A 19,884-nucleotide genomic window follows, 5' to 3' on the forward strand; every position below is an offset into this window, starting at 1 on the left:
GCTCCAGATACAACTAATTGAAAAGAAAATCATTAATGTTGAAAAGATAAGTGTAGAAATTTTTTAAAAAAAACCTTACCACTATTAATACTTTGATCTCAAGTTCTGATAATTTAGCTGGCTCATCTTTTCCAGTGCCTTCAAATTCAAGCAACACATCCAAGAAATCTTTCCCCTTCTCCGCACCCTTCTTTCGCTCTTCCTCGCGTTCCTTGAGAAACATAGACATGATCTCAATGGCCTTCCCCATGTCTCGTGTCATCTTCTTCCTCAAATTTTGTAAATCAAACTTTCTAAGAAATGGAAATATGTCAGAAACATTAGCAATACCTGACCACTCCATGATTCCCTTCATGGCATTGAAGAAATCCGAGGCTTCCTCGGATTCTGGATCAGCCAAGTCTTTCGACAGAATCAAATTCCCTAGCATATTAAACGATGCTAGGAACACAAAACGTGTTACCTCAATCCCACTTCCTTTTTTAGCAGAATTCGCTGCTTTCTCAATCCATTTTACCATATTATCCACACATTTTCGCCTTACTGGTATTGTATCACTAATCTTTTTGTGTACAAACATCTCCACAGTACATATTCTCCTTTGAAAGCGCCAAAAGGAGCCATATTGGCCTATAGCCAGAGACCCTTGATGGTAATTGTGTGTCTTATTTACATCAGGTATGAATCGATCCGCAAAGGAAGTATCATGGTTCTTAAATAATTCTGCAGCAGCCGGAGCTGTTTGAACAACCATAATGTTGGTTGAGGTGCCAAGTTTTAACCACAAAACAGGGCCATATTTCTGTTTTAGATCTGCCATTCTTTTGTAGGGCTCTGTTCCTAGTTCAAACATGTTACCAAAAAATGGTAATCCAGGTGGTCCTGGAGGTAATTTGTAAGAACATTTTGTAGTCTTTTTCTGAGAAAAAAATAGGATGAAAACTGGTAATAAGATGATTGAAGAAAAACACAGATAACTCCATTCCCATTCCATCTCTCCTATACTTTTTTTAGTGAGTTTGCTATAAATTATGTGACGGATGCTCTTATTTATAATGTTATATTGCTTCTCATTACCTCATAACCATTTAACTTGGTACTGTTTACTCAGTGCCCAACTAAACTATTTTTGTCCTAATTACCCTTCAAAAATCAATTACCTATAAAGTTCAAATTTTGGCTCCACGCGGCAGCTATGGCCTCGAGCTACATGTTATGTGTGTGCCAATTAGATATGAGCTTTGATTTTTCTTTTTGAAACTTCAACCCTCGTTTGCTTGAATAGTTAATATACTTAGGTTAGCTCAACATTTTCAATGCTTATTAATATTGTCGGCGTTTATGATAAATTACGTCCACAAAACATGTTTCTTTGCTTTACCATACTATTTATCTGACAAGATAGTAGACGTACTTAGAATAATTGCGATCACTATTCATAAAGTAAAATGATAAGAAAATGTTGTAAATTGGTACCCAATAATTGGCACTTGTCAATTATATGCAGGGGCGGAACTATTGTAGCAGAAGGGGTTTCGGGCGAATCCACTGATTTTTCCGTAGATCCTATATTCATATTAAAATATCAAATAAAACGTACATATAAATTTCCTGCGAACCCTCTAACACAATGAGGCGGGTGGCCCAGTGATCTCCCCGCACCCAGTGAAATCATTCAATACACGCACCATGGGTTTAAAACCCACTCACGGCACCAATTTTTTGGAATTAATTTCAGATAAAAACATTGGATTTTTGTTTTTATAAAAAATAGAAAATTGGCAAATGATAATTTATATTTAAAATATAAATAATAGAAAATCGGTATAGAAAATTGGCAAATAATGATATATATATAAAAACAGAAAAACGGTTAATGATAATAAAAAAAAAAAGCGTTTGGATTATACTTTAAAACAATATCTAACTATTGATTTCTACTCAGATATTCAAAAAAATTTAACCCAAATATAATTTCATTGATTTCTACTCAAATATTCAAAAAATTTAGCCCAAATTTATTTTCAAAAGTTAGGATACTAACTTTTATTGTTGATCTGATGGCTATCATCCGAACTCTGCCTTCGATATGTACTATGTACTCTCACCTCTCCTTTTTCATTTTTTTTTATTTGTTTGCTTTTACACCGTAGAATTATCTATTCAAAAATCAATTTTTAATATTTTCTAAGGTTATCTCACATATTGATAATTGATTATAGTAAATAATTGTTATTTGCTTTTCGAAATAATAACTTTTGAAGGTAGTAATAGTTCAGGGTCACAATGGAACTAGTAAAATATATATTTTAGGTGCGAAAATATTAATGGTGAATTAAATATTTTTTTCTCACTTAAAATAGTATTTTATATTATAATAAAAATATTCAAGAATTATATTTAAAAAATTATTCATCTTTCATTAACAATAATTTAGAACTTTAAATTAAATTACTCAAATCTTCATATTATTAAAATAAGTTTTTAGAATAACAATATCTAAGGTAATGTTTTCAAACATGACAAACATCTCATTAACATAATTTGTGGTTTGTGATTTTTAAGATCGTTATTTTTTTTAAAATTTAGAATCCACAAGTCTGAAATCCTAGCTCCGCCTCTGATTATATGATACAATTAGATAAACAGTAAAATTTCTAACGTTTAAATCCATTTTTAAGTTATCATACTCCTTTTGTTTCAGTTATGGAATTGATTTATCATGAAGTTTAAAAAGAAGAAAAAATAAAATTTGTATAGCTATCAAAGCTTCTCATTAAGGATAGAATAAAATGCATTGAAATACGTTAATCTTTTTGGATGGATTCATAATTTTCCCATAAAGAAATAATATCACGTGAAATAAAATAAAAAAAGCAAATAAAACACAATGATGACTTTCAAGAGGAAAATAAGTTGGTTAGCTAGGTCAATCAATATCTCTTTCATGTTAATAATGTGAATATAAATATATTCAAGATAATTACGTTAAATATGAGAACTCTTTTAAATAAATTATATTCGTGTATTCTTGGCAAATCACGTACAATGTTTCATAGTCTATATTTTCTATGCAAATCATCCAAAATGATAGATAAGATAACCATTAAGTCGTTATTACATTAATTGCTCAATCTATATATTTATATAAAGGAGAAACATAGAGAAGGTGATGTGGCACCTCTCTATGGCCTCTATTTGTATTTGTCTTTTTTCTCAATTTTTTGGCATTTTTTTTCTTTTTAAATTAATTATTGTATTATAAAATCAAATTAATTAATTTATTAAAAATAAATATTTTATTAATGGAGTAACATTTATATCAAAGACTCTTCACATTCTTTTTTTCTTTGTTAGCCTCACTTCTAATCATAAATCATAAAATATTTTAATATTTTAAGTGCTTTTCTCTTTATTATTTAAAATATTTTAATATTTTAAGTGCTTTTCTCTTTATTATTTAATTTATTTACAAGGAGTAATTACCCATGACCTACTCCTCTTTAATTTTTATTTTTAATAATATTCAAGACTCATAATTTTCATGTCCATAACCTCCAAATATTAATTTGTAAGTTTATGATGTCTTATGGTATTCCTATATTTTGCCTATATAAACTCATATTTAGTTTCATGGAGATTCACATTCAAGATTATCCTTTCCCTTCTTTATCATATTGGTTTGTGACTTAACTAACATGTAAGGTGAGAAATATTTCATTCCCATGTCTTTTTTTTTTATTTCATTTTCTACATTTTGCCTATCTAAATTCATATTTAATTTCATGAAAATTCACATTCACATTTATGAATATATTTTCTCTTCTTTATCATATTAGTTTGTGAATTAACTAACATGTAACGAAAAAAAGTATATGAAAGGTAAGAAATATTTCATTCTCAAGTCTCTTTTTATTTTTATGTATTTGGATATGCTTTCTTAATATTTTATTTATGTATGTATTATTATTCTCCAAGCAAGTATGATTAAAAAAAACTTTGTAATAATGAACAATGTGTTGTTAGTATGTGATTGTTAATTCTCTTTAATAGTCAATTTGCTGAATATAATATAGTTTGATTACAATATGTGTGAGATTTCAAGAGATGATTATTATTTATTGTTAACACAATATATTGAAAAAATCATTTACAAATATATTACATATAGTTTAGATTTATTTCTTTATTTTGGTATAATCACTTTCAATTGGTATGATATTTTATTTATTCATAATTATATTTTTTTTATTCAATTGGTAGCATATAATGAAGAGGTTGACATATGGAGTACATAATATGATGACAGATCTACTTACAAAGGAAGATAGTAGAAGAAAAGCAATTTTTGAAACATAATTAGGGATTATTTTTTGTTAGAAATTTTTTTGCTACTTTGACTTGTATTGGTAAGGTAGCTACTTTTGCTAGATTTTTTAAACTTTAGTTTGTATAAGTAAATTAACTACATGTATTGGCAATGCTACTCATTTGGTTCTTTACTATTCTATTTTTTTTGTTATGAAGCACAATTAATATAACTATCTCATTTAAAAAATAAATAAATAATAATGATAATGAACTTCATTTTTATTATGCTTGCAAGAAAATAATTAAAATAAAAATATTAAATTCTATGATGTCTTTTTTTTTATGTAACAATCTGTTTTTGTCACTATTCTTTTTTGTTTGAAATGTATTCATAATTTTTATTCAGTCACCAATCATTTTATTTTTTTGTTCATTATTGTAGTTCTATCACTTATTTTCACATTTATTTATTTATTATTTTATTTATTTATTTTTACAAATAAAATTAATACATGATTATTAATGCAATTAATGTCTAATAAAATTCATAACTCATGTCTCTTCATTTTACTTGTAACTTCTACTCTTAAATATTGTTATAACTTTTTCATGTTTCTTTTTCACAATTTTTAATAATATTTTAATAAATGTTTAAAAAATAAAAAAATTAATAATAAAGACATAATGAAGAACTTCAAAAGTTTTTTTACGAAATCAGAATTCGTATAGAGGATCGTAAAAATATGTATACAATATATTGTTATTTCAAAATATGATCTCTATTTCATTTACTTCACCATGATAAATAATTTATTCTACTACATACATAAGAACAGTTTGCACTTAAACGATATAAAAAAATCAATTTTATATATTTAAAAAAGATGAAAAATGTATCATATCGCATATGAAGAGAATATCAATATTGTTTATATATCTGATACTAACATGAATATAATTATTATATATTATTTTCCAATAAATATTTCTTATAACCGCGTGTAGCGCGGACAATTTCCCTAGTTAGTAAATGTGAGTAAATCTCAAACTAACAAAAAGCTTAAGTCTGACCTCTTAAAGTTATCCGCATATTAGTCACTTTAATGGTGAAAAATAAATACGTATTGAACATTTTCCTGACCCTTAGTTAAAAGAGGAAGTGTGTAATACACATGTATATGATGTGGCAAAGAAGACATGTGCCATTTTAATTTAAAATCATTATAAAAATGAATTTTGCATATAAACAAGTTCAAATCTAAAAAAAAAAAAAGACTTTCAACTAAATAAATAGAAACTATACACACTCACTCTTGTTCACCATTGTTAATTCTCCATATTATGTATAGATTTTATCATTTTTGTTTCCCTATATGCCTTCTTTCTTATTCACATTTAAATTAATAGTGTTTTCTTAAAAGATCTATTTTTTCTTTATTTATTTTGATTATGACTTTTTTCTCTATTTGTGCTTCTATTTATGGGGAAGAAGGGACGTGGGGGAGAGGTGAAGAGAGAGAAAATATTTGAATAATGATCTCTATTTTTTCAGGCAAAGTAGATGTGGATGGCGGTCTCTATTTTTTCGACAAAGAAGACGTAGATAATAATCTCCATTTTTTCTGACAAAGAACTGTGGATGGTAATCTCCATTTTTTTTAGAAAAAAAATAACGGGAGTAGTTCTACATCTGCAAAATTAATAGTACAATGATAAGAATTTTTATTTTTATTTTTATTTTTAAAAAAGAAAAAAAATTGTAAAAATACAAATTGGATTGTTGTGAAGAAGTGGTTACAACAAGTGTAAAAAAAATGACAGGAGCAGCTCTACTTCTGCAAAGAGACAACGATTGTTATTTTTTAAAAACAAATAATGAGAAAAAATTGAAAAGGAAAAGAGAAAATGTTAAAATATTGGTTTCACGCGCTCACCAAGGTATGAATTACACTTTTTACATCACGTTTGCATAAAGTGTTTAAGTGGTTCAAATTCGAGAGGGTAGAGGTGTTCAATAGGTATACGTTCTAGTTGAGGTGTCTAAGTAAATTAAGCGGACAACTTCAAGGTGCAGGACTTAAGCCTTAACACAATCTTACAAGCGAACAAAATTTGACAAAAGTAAAAGGCATAATACATATATTGACCCCTAAACTTGGTTTCAAATTTTAACTTTGACCTTTAACTTTGTAAGTGCACAAATAGGCACTTTAACTATCCAAAACTTAAACAAAAAAACACTCGAATCCTACCTGGCAAAATGCGTGAAATCACTCAAATTAGGCGCGTCAGATGTAAAAATTCAAGGGGTCAACTGTAAAAAAAGCATTGAAAGGACAATTAAACCCTTTTTATATTTTTTTCAACAATTTTCCCCTCTTTTTTGCATTATTTGTTGTTCACTGCAAAATGCAAGTGACATTTAATAAAATTTGTTGTTATTACGAAAAAAAATTATAATGAAGTTTTTTTTGGCAAGAAGGAAAAAGGAACACGTGTAGTACTAATTTTTTTTTTTTGAGATTCAATCAATTTTTTTTGTCTTTGAAATATTTCTAGCTGTTAATTACTGTAATTTATAGTACTTTCTAAGAAATTTTCAAATAATATATATGATTTCATTTGTCCGAATTTATGCGTCACCGGTAAAATTTAAAGAGTCAATCAGATCTTTTATATATTTTTATATCTTTTAAATATTTAAGTAATTAATTATCGTGATTTATAATATTTTATACAATTATTTAGTATGGTAAAAGAAATTTAAAAGAAACACACATCCTTCAATAGTAAAATATGGGTCCCCCTTTTTTTTACAGGTTGACCTCCTGCCTGTATAGTCTTTTTTTGTCCAGAAGGAAAAAAGAACACGTGTCGACCCCAAGGTCCTCTCTATTCCCGCTTATTATATTATATACTAGTGATGAAGAGCCCGTGCTAATAATTAATTTAAAAGTTAATTTTTAACTGACGTTAAATAAATAGTTTTAAATTTTAAATTTGAATAAATTATATATATTTATATGGTAGTAAATGTTCATGTTAACTCTAAAATGAATACATCACTATTAATAAAGCTCGAAGTTTAAAGAAAAATTCTTAAATGACCAAAATAACCCTTAAACTCAATTTTAATCACAAAAAGCATACATGTCCACGGTGTGGTGGCTGATTCATCAACTAATTTTTTGTATGTTTTTTCAAAAATATTTTAGTTGCTAATTTGTTATAATTTATAAAAATCATTAACGTCATTTTCGAATAACTTATAGTATTGTTAACTTTCAATAATATATATTGTTCCATCTATTCAAATTCATGTGTCACCAATAGAATTTCAAGAGTCAACAAAAAAATTTCTAAAAAAATATATTTTAATTATGATTTATAGTACTTTTAAATATAACGTATAGTGTGTTTGTAGGCTCTTATTAGATTGAAAAAATATTTTAAATTAGTAATTATTGTAATTAATAGTGTATATTACGTAATTTTCAAATTTGTAATAAATTTTTTTAAATATTAAGTCTAATAATTTATAGTATCTTAAATGTAATCTTTGAATACACATAAATTAAAAAAAGGAATAAGACAAATAAATTATAAATTGAATAATTGACATTTTCAATTATTAATTTATCACAAAATGAAAGTGAAGGAAGAAGTTGTGAGGCAGAAATAAAGAGAAAGGAATGGAATTAGTGAGGTGGGGTCCATATCCATTAAAAGAGATTGAAATAAATGCATGGCAAATTGAAAAGGTGTCAAATAGACAGGAAAACGGGCCCACATGCATTGAATAGTTGGCAACCATTGAGTGGGTCACTAATACACGTGGCAGCGTTTGCATTTCACGCTTTTGGCTCCGAAAATCACTTGTTTATTTATTTAAAGGTAGGATAGTTAAAGTGCCTATTTGTGCATTATGAAAGTTGGAGGTCAAAGTTAAAATTTGAAGGCAAGTTTAGGGGTCAATATATGTATTATGCCAAAGTAAAATAGAGCATGACAAAATCAACCCATAAAATCATGATATAGTTTGTTTAGATTTGAGTGAATTTACGATCTATTCATTTAATTAACTCAGTCCATTTTGACCCAGCTTAATTTAGTTCATTTTAAAATTGCGCTAATATTCAACCCAGATAGACGTGAGAAACTATCTAAATATTTTTTTTAAAAATATTTTTTATTTAATATGTTATAAGTCATAATGGAGATTTTTCTAGTAGGTACTCGAACAAAGTATAAGAAAACAAATTAAGAAATTAAAACACAGTAAGAATTAAACGAGTTAGGTTATGGCCCAATTTTTAGCCGTGATAATGATTGGAGGGATCAATTACTTGGGTAAATCAATTATTAACTCAATTTATTTTGACATGCTCAAATTCAAACCAATTCACCCATATAACACTCAAATTCTACTCAAATTCAATCCAACCCTTTTAACAACTGTCAACTACATAGTCTATTCAGAATTCTATTTGCACAAAAATTCATACCAAACAAAAACTCTTGGATGTGACCAAAATCTTTAAGATTAATATTGGTAAGATTCGAAATTCAACCAAACTCATTTAACACCCCTAGACTCAATAATCTATTCAAAATTCTATTTGCAAGAAAATTCATTCCAAACAAACACCCGAATGGGACCAACGCCCACTTGGGCTGACCTTAGGCTTCCACCCTTCCAAAGTGCAATGGAAGTCACCAAACTAGGCCACAGGTCTTATTGATCACCCCGTCCAGATAAGTCTGTTTCTTTGTTAGCCCAGTCCATTACTTATACTATAGCTTTTGCTAGCTTCTCCTCAGTTGGCCATGTGGGGAAAATCACTCAGAATGACATTAGCTCTCTTTATCACTCTGTTTGGAAATAGAAATCAAGAAAAATCAATGGAGAGTATATTTGATTCTCTTTTAATACAAGATTAACTATGAAGTAAGCAATAGTGTTGCATAACAAGAACAATTACTTGACTGATGGTCTATCGGAAACCGTCTCTCTATCTTTACAATGTAGGGATAAGGTTTTGTATACACGACCCTCTCCAGACTTTACTTGTAGGATTACATTGGATATGTTGTTGGAAAATAAGCAGCAGCAAAATGGCACCTTTTGATGATAACCATGAACCACATGATACAAATATTATATCTAATGAATTGCTCATTCTAATGTGCACAATAACATGGCCAGAGGATGTATAAACGATGAACATATATACATAAAAGCTGTAGAGTAAGCCATTAAATGTTGAAAGGAAGAGAAATTTTCATCTTAGTTGTACCAGGAAAATAAGTGTCTTGCTCTTCTTTCTCAATATATAAGGATGGAAGCATACGAAATCATAGACATGAGTTGTTATCGAGACCAAAACAAGATGGTATAACGACTTCAAAAACTGTATAACACAAGTTCGTATTCAGAATCCATTAAGGAATCATATACAAGAAGCATCAAAATCAATTTAAAAAAACTGCAGCTATTTGAAGAACAGTTGAAATAAACATATCCAGGTGCCTCAAAATATCACAAATGACCCTCATTGCACGTTATCATAGTTTACGCAAACATACATATCCAAATGCTCCAAGTAAACATCGATATAAACTGCAGACATAACCATATCTGTTAAAGGAACATTGTTGTTCTTGAGTATAAATAACCAAGAAGCCCCCAATGTAATAGTGAGGCTGGTTTGTATTTGCTCTTTGCAACTAAGACTCATTATCTCACCTTCTTTGACATGTGGCTATATTAGATTGTTAGCTCTATCTGGCGTTGTTTCGTAGTGCAGTACATTTGAAATGAAATCACTTATCTTAGTTTTTACCAAATTACAATCTTGTTTGACAAAGATGTACATACTATAATTTTAGTACTAACAGAAACTCCATTTAGCACTACAAATACTTATTATAAGGAAAATATGCAAAAATATATAACTATAAAGACGAATACTTGTTGGCTCGATTAGATTAATGAGTTGTCAAGCCTTTATTGGTATCACTTTCAAAGAGTCGCGTTTTCTGGCTGTTACTCCCATGCTTTCATCCATATTGATAGATTTAGGAGTGACACCATCGGGAAGCTCCCAATCGAATTGGTGAAGCAATGATCCCAGAGCAAATTGCATCATTCGATAGCCTAAAGGCAAACCAACGCACATTCTTCGTCCAGCACCAAATGGAATTAGCCCATAATGCTGACCCTTCACGTCTATTTTTGAGCCAAGAAACCTTTCGGGCTTGAAACTCATAGGGTCGTCCCAACATTCAGGATCTCTTCCAAGCGCCCAGGCATTTATCAAGACTTGAGTGCCTTTTGGAACGTCATACCCCATGAACTTGGTATCTTGAATTGTCTCTCTTGGGATCAAGAAAGGGAGAGGAGGATGTAAACGAAGTGATTCTTTGATTACAGCTTGCATATAAGGAAGATTTTCGATGTCACTTTCTTCAAACTTGTTGTTCAATCCTACTACTTTTGATATCTCTGTTTTCACTTTGGCCATTGCTTGTGGATGGCGCAAAAGCTCTGTTAGTGCCCATTCTACACTGCTACTCGTCGTCTCTGAACCAGCTAAAAACATTTCCTGTTGTTTCATACATATACAACAAATTTAATTTCATGGTAATTCAATATTGGAGTTGAGGGTAAATTTCACGGGGATTTTAACCGTGTATAATTAGTGTTTACCGACTAGGATAAGTAGACAGTGAATCTAGTTGGCTATTTGTGTAAATCCCAAAAAACTTACACACTAATTTTCAGTCAAATTACTCCTCGTTGTTTAAGTGGGAAAACATTATTGAGGAGTGAGGACCAGGTTGTTATTGCCTAAGCAGAACAGAGTCTTCTTCTCCAAATACAACTAACTGAAATGAAAATGATTTATGTTTGAAAAGAGAAGTCTAGAAATTATTTTTAAAAAACTTACCAACACGAATATTTTGATCTCGTGTTCTGATAATTTAGTTGGTTCATCTTTTCCAGTACCCTCAAATTCAAATAACACATCCAAGAAATCATTCCCCTTCTCCACACCCTTCTTTCGTTCTTCCTCGCGTTCCTTGAGAAACATAGACATGATCTCAATGGCCTTCCCCATGTCTCGCGCCATCTTCTTCCTCAAATTTTGTAAATCAAACTTTCTAAGAAACGGAAATATGTCAGAAACATTAGCAATACCTGACCACTCCATGATTCCCTTCATGGCATTGAAGAACTCCGAGACCTCCTCAGATTCTGGATCAGCCAAGTCTTTCGACATAACCAAATTCCCTACCATATTAAACGATGCAAGGAATACTAAACGCGTTACCTCAATCCCACTTCCTTTTTCAGCAGAATTCGCTTCTTTCTCTATCCATTTTAACATATTATCCACACATCTGCGCCTTACTGGCACTGTTTCACTGATTCTTTTGTGTACAAACATTTCCACAGTACATATCCGTCTCTGAAAGCGCCAAAATGAGCCATATGGGGCTAAAGACAAGGACCCTTGATAGTAACTATGTGCCTGATTTGCATCATGTATGAATCGATCCGCAAAGGAAATATCATGGTTCTTGAATAACTCTTCAGCAGCCTGAGCTGTTTGAACAACCATAATTTTTGTTGAGGTGCCAAGTTTTAACCACAAAACAGGACCATATTTCTGTTTTAGAACTGACATTCTTTTGTATGGCTCTGTTCCTAGTTCAAACATGTTACCAAAAAATGGTAATCCAGGTGGTCCTGGAGGTAATTTGTAGGAACATTTAGTACTCTTTTTCCTAGAAAAAAATAGGATGAAAACTGGTAACAAAATGATTGAAGAAAAAAACAGATAACTCCATTCCCATTCCATCTCTCTTTTAGATATTTTTTGAATGACTTATTTGGTTTGCTATAAATTATGTGATGGAAGTTCTTATTTATAATGTTATATATATTGCTTCCCATTTGAACTATTGGCAAAAAAAAATAGCTGACATACAGATTCGATCAAACTTAATAACTTTAGTTCAGCTCGGACTGGGCTCTCGAGCTATATATTAATGTCTGTGTCAATTAGAGAATGACATTTGATTTTCTTTTTAAAAAACTTCAGCCCACTTTGCTTGTACAATCATGTTAGTTTAACATTTTCAGTGGCTCGTTAATATTGTTAAAGTCAATGATAAATTATGGAAATGACTTTGTCCATTTCCTATTATTTATATCACATGATAACAACAGTAGTTAGAATAATTGAGATAACTATTCGTTAAGAAAATGCACTTATGAGATGTAAATTCTAAAATTAAATGTAGTGGGGACACTTATTTTAGTTTAACGATATAAGACTAATACTATTTGAGAGGTTCTGAGTTCAAGCTTTGAATATAAAATTTTTTTGTTAGAAATTGTTTCCTCCTTAAATAAGTATCATGTAACGTAAATTTAAATTAGTTCAGATCTCAGTGTGAGTATCAGACATTAAATGAGAAATCAAAATAATTATGTAGCAAAAAGCAAGTTGATCTTCTAGAAGGGTGGTGAGTGGTGACATGTTTATGAGTATTTAATTCATGTGGGGGACATTGAATCATGTATGGTATTATCCACAGCACTTGCAGTTCTTCTAGAATGAAAATGACTAGGATAAGTCTATGAGAGATCCATTTATTGATTTTATTTTTTTTGGGTGGGGGTGGGGCTGGGGTATTTGATTAAAGGCACAACCCAATGCACTAAAGTTTACGCTATGCACAGGATTTGAGAAAGAGTCTAATCATAAAGATTTATTGTATATAGTCTTGTTTTGTATTTTTGCTCGAGACTATTTTCAAGACTTGAACTCATGACTGTCTTAGAGTCGTTCAAATTGTGGCCTAAAATTTAATTTTAATAAGAAACTTCGAATTAATTTGAAAGTTATATTTTAGCTCTTTAAGATGTAATATAAGTAAATAGTTTTTTCTTATATCTTTGAGTTTTGAATACTTAAATTTATATTTTCATTTGACAAAGTTAAATTCTTATAAATAACAAAATTGATAGTATCTACCTATGAAGAAACATTAAAATAAAAGAAAGTGTAATAAAAGTTAAGATAATAGTATAAACGAATTTTAGAGGGATTGGACAAACACATTTCGACTTATTTACATCATATGATCTTTTTCTGAGATTGCTCTTTAAATTGTGTTATTTGTCAGTAGTTTGTTATATTAAATTTCGTCATATTTTTTAGACAAAATTTAATCCACCAAGTTACAACAACAACAACAACATACCCAGTGGAATCCCACTAAGTGGGGTCTGGGGAGGGTAAAGTGTACGCAGACCTTGCCACTACCTCGTGGAGGTAGAGAGGTTGTTTCCGATAATCCACCAAGTTAAAAGGGGATATAACGAGAATTTCAAAAATAGCAAAGATAATAGACATAATAAGGTTCTATAGTTATAATTTTGATAATTACACTTCATAGCTATAGTTGCAGTTTGTATATTTCGCTTGCAAATATACAAACATGGTAAGTATATACAAATAGAGGTTGTGGTTTGTATATTTCGCTTACGAATATATAAACAGGGTAAGTATATACAAATTATGTATTTATACATTTAGGAATTTTTCAGCACTCTATTTGTATATTTCGCTTGTCAATATACAAACAGAGTAATTTATTATTAATTTTTCATAAACTGTATACAAATAACTAGGGTAAACATATACAAATTCTGGATTTATACAATTAGAACCAAATTATACAAATTCTTGCTTTATGCAATCAGGGATGAATTATACAAATTCTGATTTATACAATTAGGAAACTAAATAGCAAAATTTCTCGAAACTGTAGTCACAAATTAAATATAATTAAAACTATAACTATATTACGTAATATACCCTAGATGTTTGTCATTTCGCTTAATTTTCCACCAAGTTAAGGTAATTCTTGAGTTAAATTTCAGCAAGTTTATATGTTCTAGCATATGATTGTATGTGTTCTAGCATAAACGTTATCAGTTATCTATTATTCATGTAAGCTGTAATATTCTGATATGCTTTCGTTGTGCACATAGTTTTCAACATACTGGACCCTTAAACTCCCTCTTTATGACTTCTGAGTGAAGAGAAAACTTCTGAAGTCTGTTTCGTCATACAATCACGGTTCAAGTTTTTTTAAAAATTTGTGTTCTGTGTATGTGTTTTTTTTTTAACTTCCCTTACAATTTTCTCTAAGTTGTTCAAGAAAGGTTAAGAGGATACTGGACCCTCAAACTCTATTTATGACTTCTATTTAGTTGAATGAGTATAGGACTGAGTAAAGAAAAAACTTCCGAAGTCTGTTTGTCATACAATCACTGTTCAAGTAAAAACATAATAAAAAGAGTGGTTCAGCTTGACCTTGAATTCCCAATTCAGTTAACAAAGCTTAAGGCCATCTGCACTTTGTTTCTTTTCAATTTAATATAAGCTAGTTTTTTCCACTTCTAACTTATTAAAGAAGGAACTTTGTTCTACTACTCTATTTTTTTCTAAAAAAATGCATGTATTGATTGTGTGTTTTATGGTAATCGGTGTTTGTTTAAGTGGAAAGGGATCAGAAATGGAAAGGGAAGAAGGGTTTCCCATATGACCTGAGTAACCTTCTGCTCTTGGGATAGAGCAGAAAAGCAGTAAATAGAGTATACCTCATGGACTGATGACTTTGAATATAACTAAAGTTGCTCTGTGCTGCTGATTGAATTTGTAACCATGTTAGGAGTACACAACGCTTTAAAGCAAATACATCCGGATATCATCACCATCGTTGTGCTTCGGCATCCTCAGCATGGAAAACAAATTGCTTTGGTATGATTCATCGTTTGTGGTCTCATTGGAACTGAGAAAGGAAGGGATAATTGTTGGTCATAGAGATAATAGAAGAAATTCCATCAAGATCAGGCAATTTGCAACCACATTTGAGCTCAAAAATGTTTCCACAGAACCCAAAAGACTAGGTCTCCTCAAAGTGTAGTCAAGCCCATTAAAGTACCTGACATATATTTAAACCTACCAGTGACCACATGTTTTACATTCATAATGAGCCTTCCATTTCACCACTTTCTTATCATTAAAAATGTCCTCAGGATTGATGTCAAAAGAGGCCTTTATCTCATAAACTTGGAACTTGTAAATTACTTCCTCTATCAAGACTGGATTTATGTTGTCTTCCTCAACTTATGCAGGAATTGGAGAAAGATGGAGTAAGGGTAGCATTTCCGTCTCATCACGATAAGCTCATGCCAGGGACAAACATATATGTGGTTGACACATTAGGTTAACCTCTTTGGCCTTGTGATAATTCCTCAAACTAGCTGACTCAGATTTTCAGTTTAGATCTGTTTAAGCTTTACATCCCATTTCCTTTCTAAAAAGTTAAGTGGGCTATTATTTTCCTGTAGGTGAAATAGTCGAATGATCTCCATCATACTTTTTTTTGTGAATTCTAACAAACTAAGACTAGCTAAAGAGAAAATCAGAGAGTTTTCTAGAGTTTTGCCAATAATTTAAAGTAACTTCCACGAGGTCTTTGTAATCAGTCATCTTTTATTCTAAAAATCGTAAATCTGCCCTTTCCTCAACTATAGTATTCGTCACAAAACTGACAAGAAAAAATGATGACGAATTGAGCAAACTTTAAGTTTGGGTACCACCAAAACTAGAGTTATGGAAGCTAACAGAAAACAGCAATAAAATCTATATACAATGTAAGCTAACACAGAATCTGGCTACTCCTCGGATGCAACCCGCTGCTTCTTCCATTTATAAGCAGAAGCCAAAATGTTAAGATTGTTCGCCTGCATTTCTTCAGGGAAAAGATAGTCTATGTACTCCTCGTAGACTGCTGGACCATCCTCCATGTCTATTTGCCTTCTCTTCGTCAGTTTCTTTGGTAGTTTGGCATAGACTAAATTGACATCTCCAAGCTCACCAAAACTGTTTTCCATATTTAGCCATTCTTCCAAAAGCATTCCTCTTTCTTCCTTCAGTTCAGGTGCAGATATTCTTAAGTAAGAAACGGCCCTCTCAAAAACATCTCTAGCATTTTGCAGGCACTTCTGTTTCTGTTCAACATCTGATTCCATAGCCGATGCCTCAAACTTGGCATAACTTATCCACACCTTTAAATGTTTGGTGCGGTTAAGAAGTCTTTCATATAGTGCTCTTGTTCTTTCAAATTCACCCTCAGATATCTCAAAGTCTATGTAAGCCTTCCATAGTAACTCTGGAGTATCCAGTGCAGGCTGATCAANGATGCCTCAAACTTGGCATAACTTATCCACACCTTTAAATGTTTGGTGCGGTTAAGAAGTCTTTCATATAGTGCTCTTGTTCTTTCAAATTCACCCTCAGAGATCTCGAAGTCTATGTAAGCCTTCCATAGTAACTCTGGAGTATCCAGTGCAGGTTGATCAATTGCAAGCTCAAAAACAGCTCTGGCTCTCTCCGTTTCATACAAGGACCTCTCTAACCCGGCGAATTTTCTCCAAGCATAGCAATTTTCTGGTGACCATTCTAAGTACTTCTCATAAAGCTTTCTGCAACGATCTATGTTCCCAAATTGCAGCTCTATCTCAATGTACTTCTTAAATATCTTGTCTTTAGGAGCCCTTCCAATCGCTTCTCCAAGTAGAAGCCGTGCCTCCTTGAGTCTTAACTGCCGAATCTCAAACAGGGCAGCCAACAACCAAATCTTTGCAAATGAAAACTTGTGATGTGGAATCAGCTTAAGACACTCCCGGTAAACATGTCTGGTTCTTTCCATGTCTTGTGCATCAATTTCTTCATATAATGCATAATTAATCCATAAGTAAATGTATCGTTGCCAATACCGCTTCTCTTCAGCAGGAGGAACATTAGCAATGGCTCTCTCATAAACCTCTCTAATCCTCTCTTTATTTCCAATGCTCTCTTCTAGACGAATATAATCAAACCACGTATCATAGTTACGTGGATTCATCTTGACTTGATCCTCATACTGAAACCTCCTTTTTCCAACTATAGCATCCTCAATACCTTCCCTATCACCGTACTGCTTTTCAAATGCCACAAACTTGCTGTACAAATCCTCAGCTCGCCCTTTTGGTATCCGATCAAGTGCAAATTTATATATGCACCGTGCCCTGTCCATCTCCTTACACTTGTCCTCAAACTCTGCGAATGCCAGAAACAACTGCTCAGCTTCGTCATCGTCATCTTCCAACTTATCCACAGCCCTTTCATAACAATTCCTTGCCCTCCCAATCTCCCCATTCTTCATCTCAAATTTTGAGAACCTAATCCAAGCACTAACTTTCGGATGACACTCCACAAATCTCTCAAAAATTTCTCTTGCCCTCTCTATTTCATCATACCTTAACTCAAACTTAATGTAAGATAACCACCCTTGCTGGTCCGGCATCCACCCCATCCACCTCTCAAAAATCTGTCTTGCACCAGCTACATTGCCAAGCATCTCTTCCATATGAATATACTTGTACCACAACTGATCAACCCTAGGCAAACGGATAACAGCTCGATCCCATAGATTACGAGCATGATTAACAAACTTATTCTTCATCTCCATATCAACATACTTCAACCAGATGGTATGGTCACGATTAAGTGCATCAACTCCAAGTGCACGTTCCCAAATAGAACGAGCACGCTTCAAGTCCTTTTGTGATTCTTCCCATTCAGCATATTTCACCCACACATTCTTGTTCCAGCCTACACGGCTAATTAAACCCTCAAATTCCTTTCGCTTGCGAAGGCGATAATCAGCTACTTCTGTTGGGTCAGAGATTTTCTGTTTGGGCAATCTGATTTCCGCCTCTTGACGTTCTCTAGCTTCCCGGAGAATCTGCTCTGCCGTGATTTGGATTGGGGCTGGGGTTTTGTTCTTCACCCGCATAGCTCTAGCAAGAGATAATGAAGCCATTAACGGAATTGTGTTGAATTGTAGAGAAGATGGAAAAATACGTGACAATTTTATTTTAATTTTTCCAGAAGAGGAGGCTTTATATAACATCACATAGAAAGTTTTTTCCTATTTGGTTAACGCAACCTTTTCCTATTAGGTTTAGGTTATGATTTAAACTCAATACATCTTAGTTCTTATAATATCATAATATAATATTTGGACTTAATACTTATTTATTTGATTAATTCAATTATCAAATAATAAAATAATTAATCCATTAGCAAAGATCACAACACTCGTTAATGTGCATGTGTTTCCATAGGTTCGCTGATTGTATTGTTTCTATCAATATATATACTAATCAAAGGTAACATCTAATTACATTCATTAACAATCAAATCACATGACCGCTAAAAAATTATATAAAAATATATGTACAAATTCAATCTAATGTAGCTAATTTTGTGATATATGCCATGTAAAAGTTTATGTAAACCTAGCCAATGAAAAATCTAATTTATTTTTAATAATAATGTATTGTTTATATATGATATAGATACACTAATTAAGTAATATGTAAATTAGTACCTCCTCCATTAGACATATAGTTTGACTAAGCCGCAAGTTTATTAATATTTCACAATTACTTTTACTTTTAAAGAAAAATGTATTTATTTTTTTTAAGTTTTTGTTAAATAAGTAAATTCAATATGAATCAAATATCCTCCCTTCCTCACAAAATTACGAGACTCACAGTTGAACAGTATTGACAGTGCTATAATCAGGAAGAAGAAGAAGAAGAATTGGGAAAATGGCGATGGAGAGAGGTGAGCTGATTTACAAAANGTGTTATTAATTGACCCTTCTCGCTATGTGGAGTGTTTGTATGCTTAATTACTGTTTATTTGAAACATGTTGGGCCTTAGTTTAGGTTTGACTAGGGTTTGCCTTAGAAATACTTGATTCAAATCCGATAGGCTTTAGTTTTGCCCCAACGTCGCTCGGCCGACTTAGATCCATGTAGACTAGCAGACTTGAGTCTGATAGTTTGGGCCTTAGCTAGGCGATACGCTTGCTCCGACGATAGTTATCTTTATTTTACCGATGTTACGGTTTCACAAGTTACGTTGGCGATACTAGTTCTGCTTCGCGATTTGAATTTGATTTTCAATTTGATTCCAAGGACTTACATTGATTGGCTAAGTGTGGACGGCGTTCCACGGACATTTATGAGCATGGATCGATTATGACTCTTTCAGCAGGTACATTGGCCTTATATGGAGCATCCGGTTTAAGGTCCGGCCTCTATTGCCCAGATACTTACATAGAGCATCCGGTTTAAGGTCCGACCTCTATTGCCCAGATACTTATATGGAGCAACTGGTTTAAGGTCCGGTCTCTATTGCCCAGATACTTATATAGAGCATCCGGTTAGAGTTCAGGCCTCAGATACTTGATACTTGTGATTAGTTACTTGGGTACTTCTGGTAAGTATCCGGTTTGAGGTCTGACGTCCGTACTGTCAGATTCTACTAATTGGGGTTGAAGTTCTGGTTCGATATTCTCCGTTCTTGGGTTCTTATATGCAATTCATTTTAGTTATAGTTATTCTGTGTACTCATCGGGCTTATGGGGGTC

The 19,884-nt window shown here is 31.9% G+C and overlaps 2 protein-coding genes and 1 pseudogene across 17 annotated transcripts in view; all 3 read right to left on the reverse strand.

Moving 5' to 3' along the window:
• The window catches only part of LOC125864330 (cytochrome P450 76A2), a 40,032-nt gene extending 27,798 nt beyond the window's left edge, over nucleotides 1-12,234 (reverse strand). For 2 of the 16 annotated variants that reach the window (XM_049544281.1, XM_049544280.1), the window contains exon 1: nucleotides 11,513-12,232. In XM_049544281.1, the coding sequence (XP_049400238.1) occupies nucleotides 11,513-12,176 (664 nt within the window). In that variant the 5' untranslated portion in view covers nucleotides 12,177-12,232. Of the gene's footprint in view, nucleotides 1-79; nucleotides 1,018-9,793; nucleotides 10,917-11,261 lie in introns of those variants that run through there. The other 14 variants (XM_049544271.1, XM_049544278.1, XM_049544283.1 and 11 more) reach the window with 13 other exon arrangements.
• LOC125866449 (U1 spliceosomal RNA) lies at nucleotides 8,928-9,074 on the reverse strand (annotated as a pseudogene).
• A 3,739-nt stretch (nucleotides 12,235-15,973) lies between the features above and the next one.
• LOC125864329 (uncharacterized) lies at nucleotides 15,974-18,352 on the reverse strand. Its single transcript, XM_049544264.1, has 2 exons — nucleotides 16,630-18,352; nucleotides 15,974-16,465 (listed from the first exon to the last, which is right to left on the reverse strand). Exons 1-2 carry the CDS (start codon nucleotides 18,262-18,264, stop codon nucleotides 16,073-16,075), a joined length of 2,028 nt encoding a protein of 675 aa, XP_049400221.1. The 5' UTR covers nucleotides 18,265-18,352; the 3' UTR covers nucleotides 15,974-16,072.
• Between the last annotated feature and the right edge of the window lie 1,532 nt (nucleotides 18,353-19,884).

Source organism: Solanum stenotomum, chromosome 5 (assembly GCF_019186545.1).
Source record: "Solanum stenotomum isolate F172 chromosome 5, ASM1918654v1, whole genome shotgun sequence".
NCBI lineage: Eukaryota > Viridiplantae > Streptophyta > Magnoliopsida > Solanales > Solanaceae > Solanum > Solanum stenotomum.

What these genes read in the sequence shown, in the direction of transcription:
- LOC125864329 (XM_049544264.1), bottom strand. Translation starts at nt 18,264, where the DNA reads ATGGCTTCATTATCTCTTGCTAGAGCTATGCGGGTGAAGAACAAAACC. An exon ending in ACCGCACCAAACATTTAAAG is followed by an intron (nt 16,466 to 16,629) that starts GTGTGGATAAGT and finishes AAACATTTAAAG; the next exon opens with GTGTGGATAAGTTATGCCAA.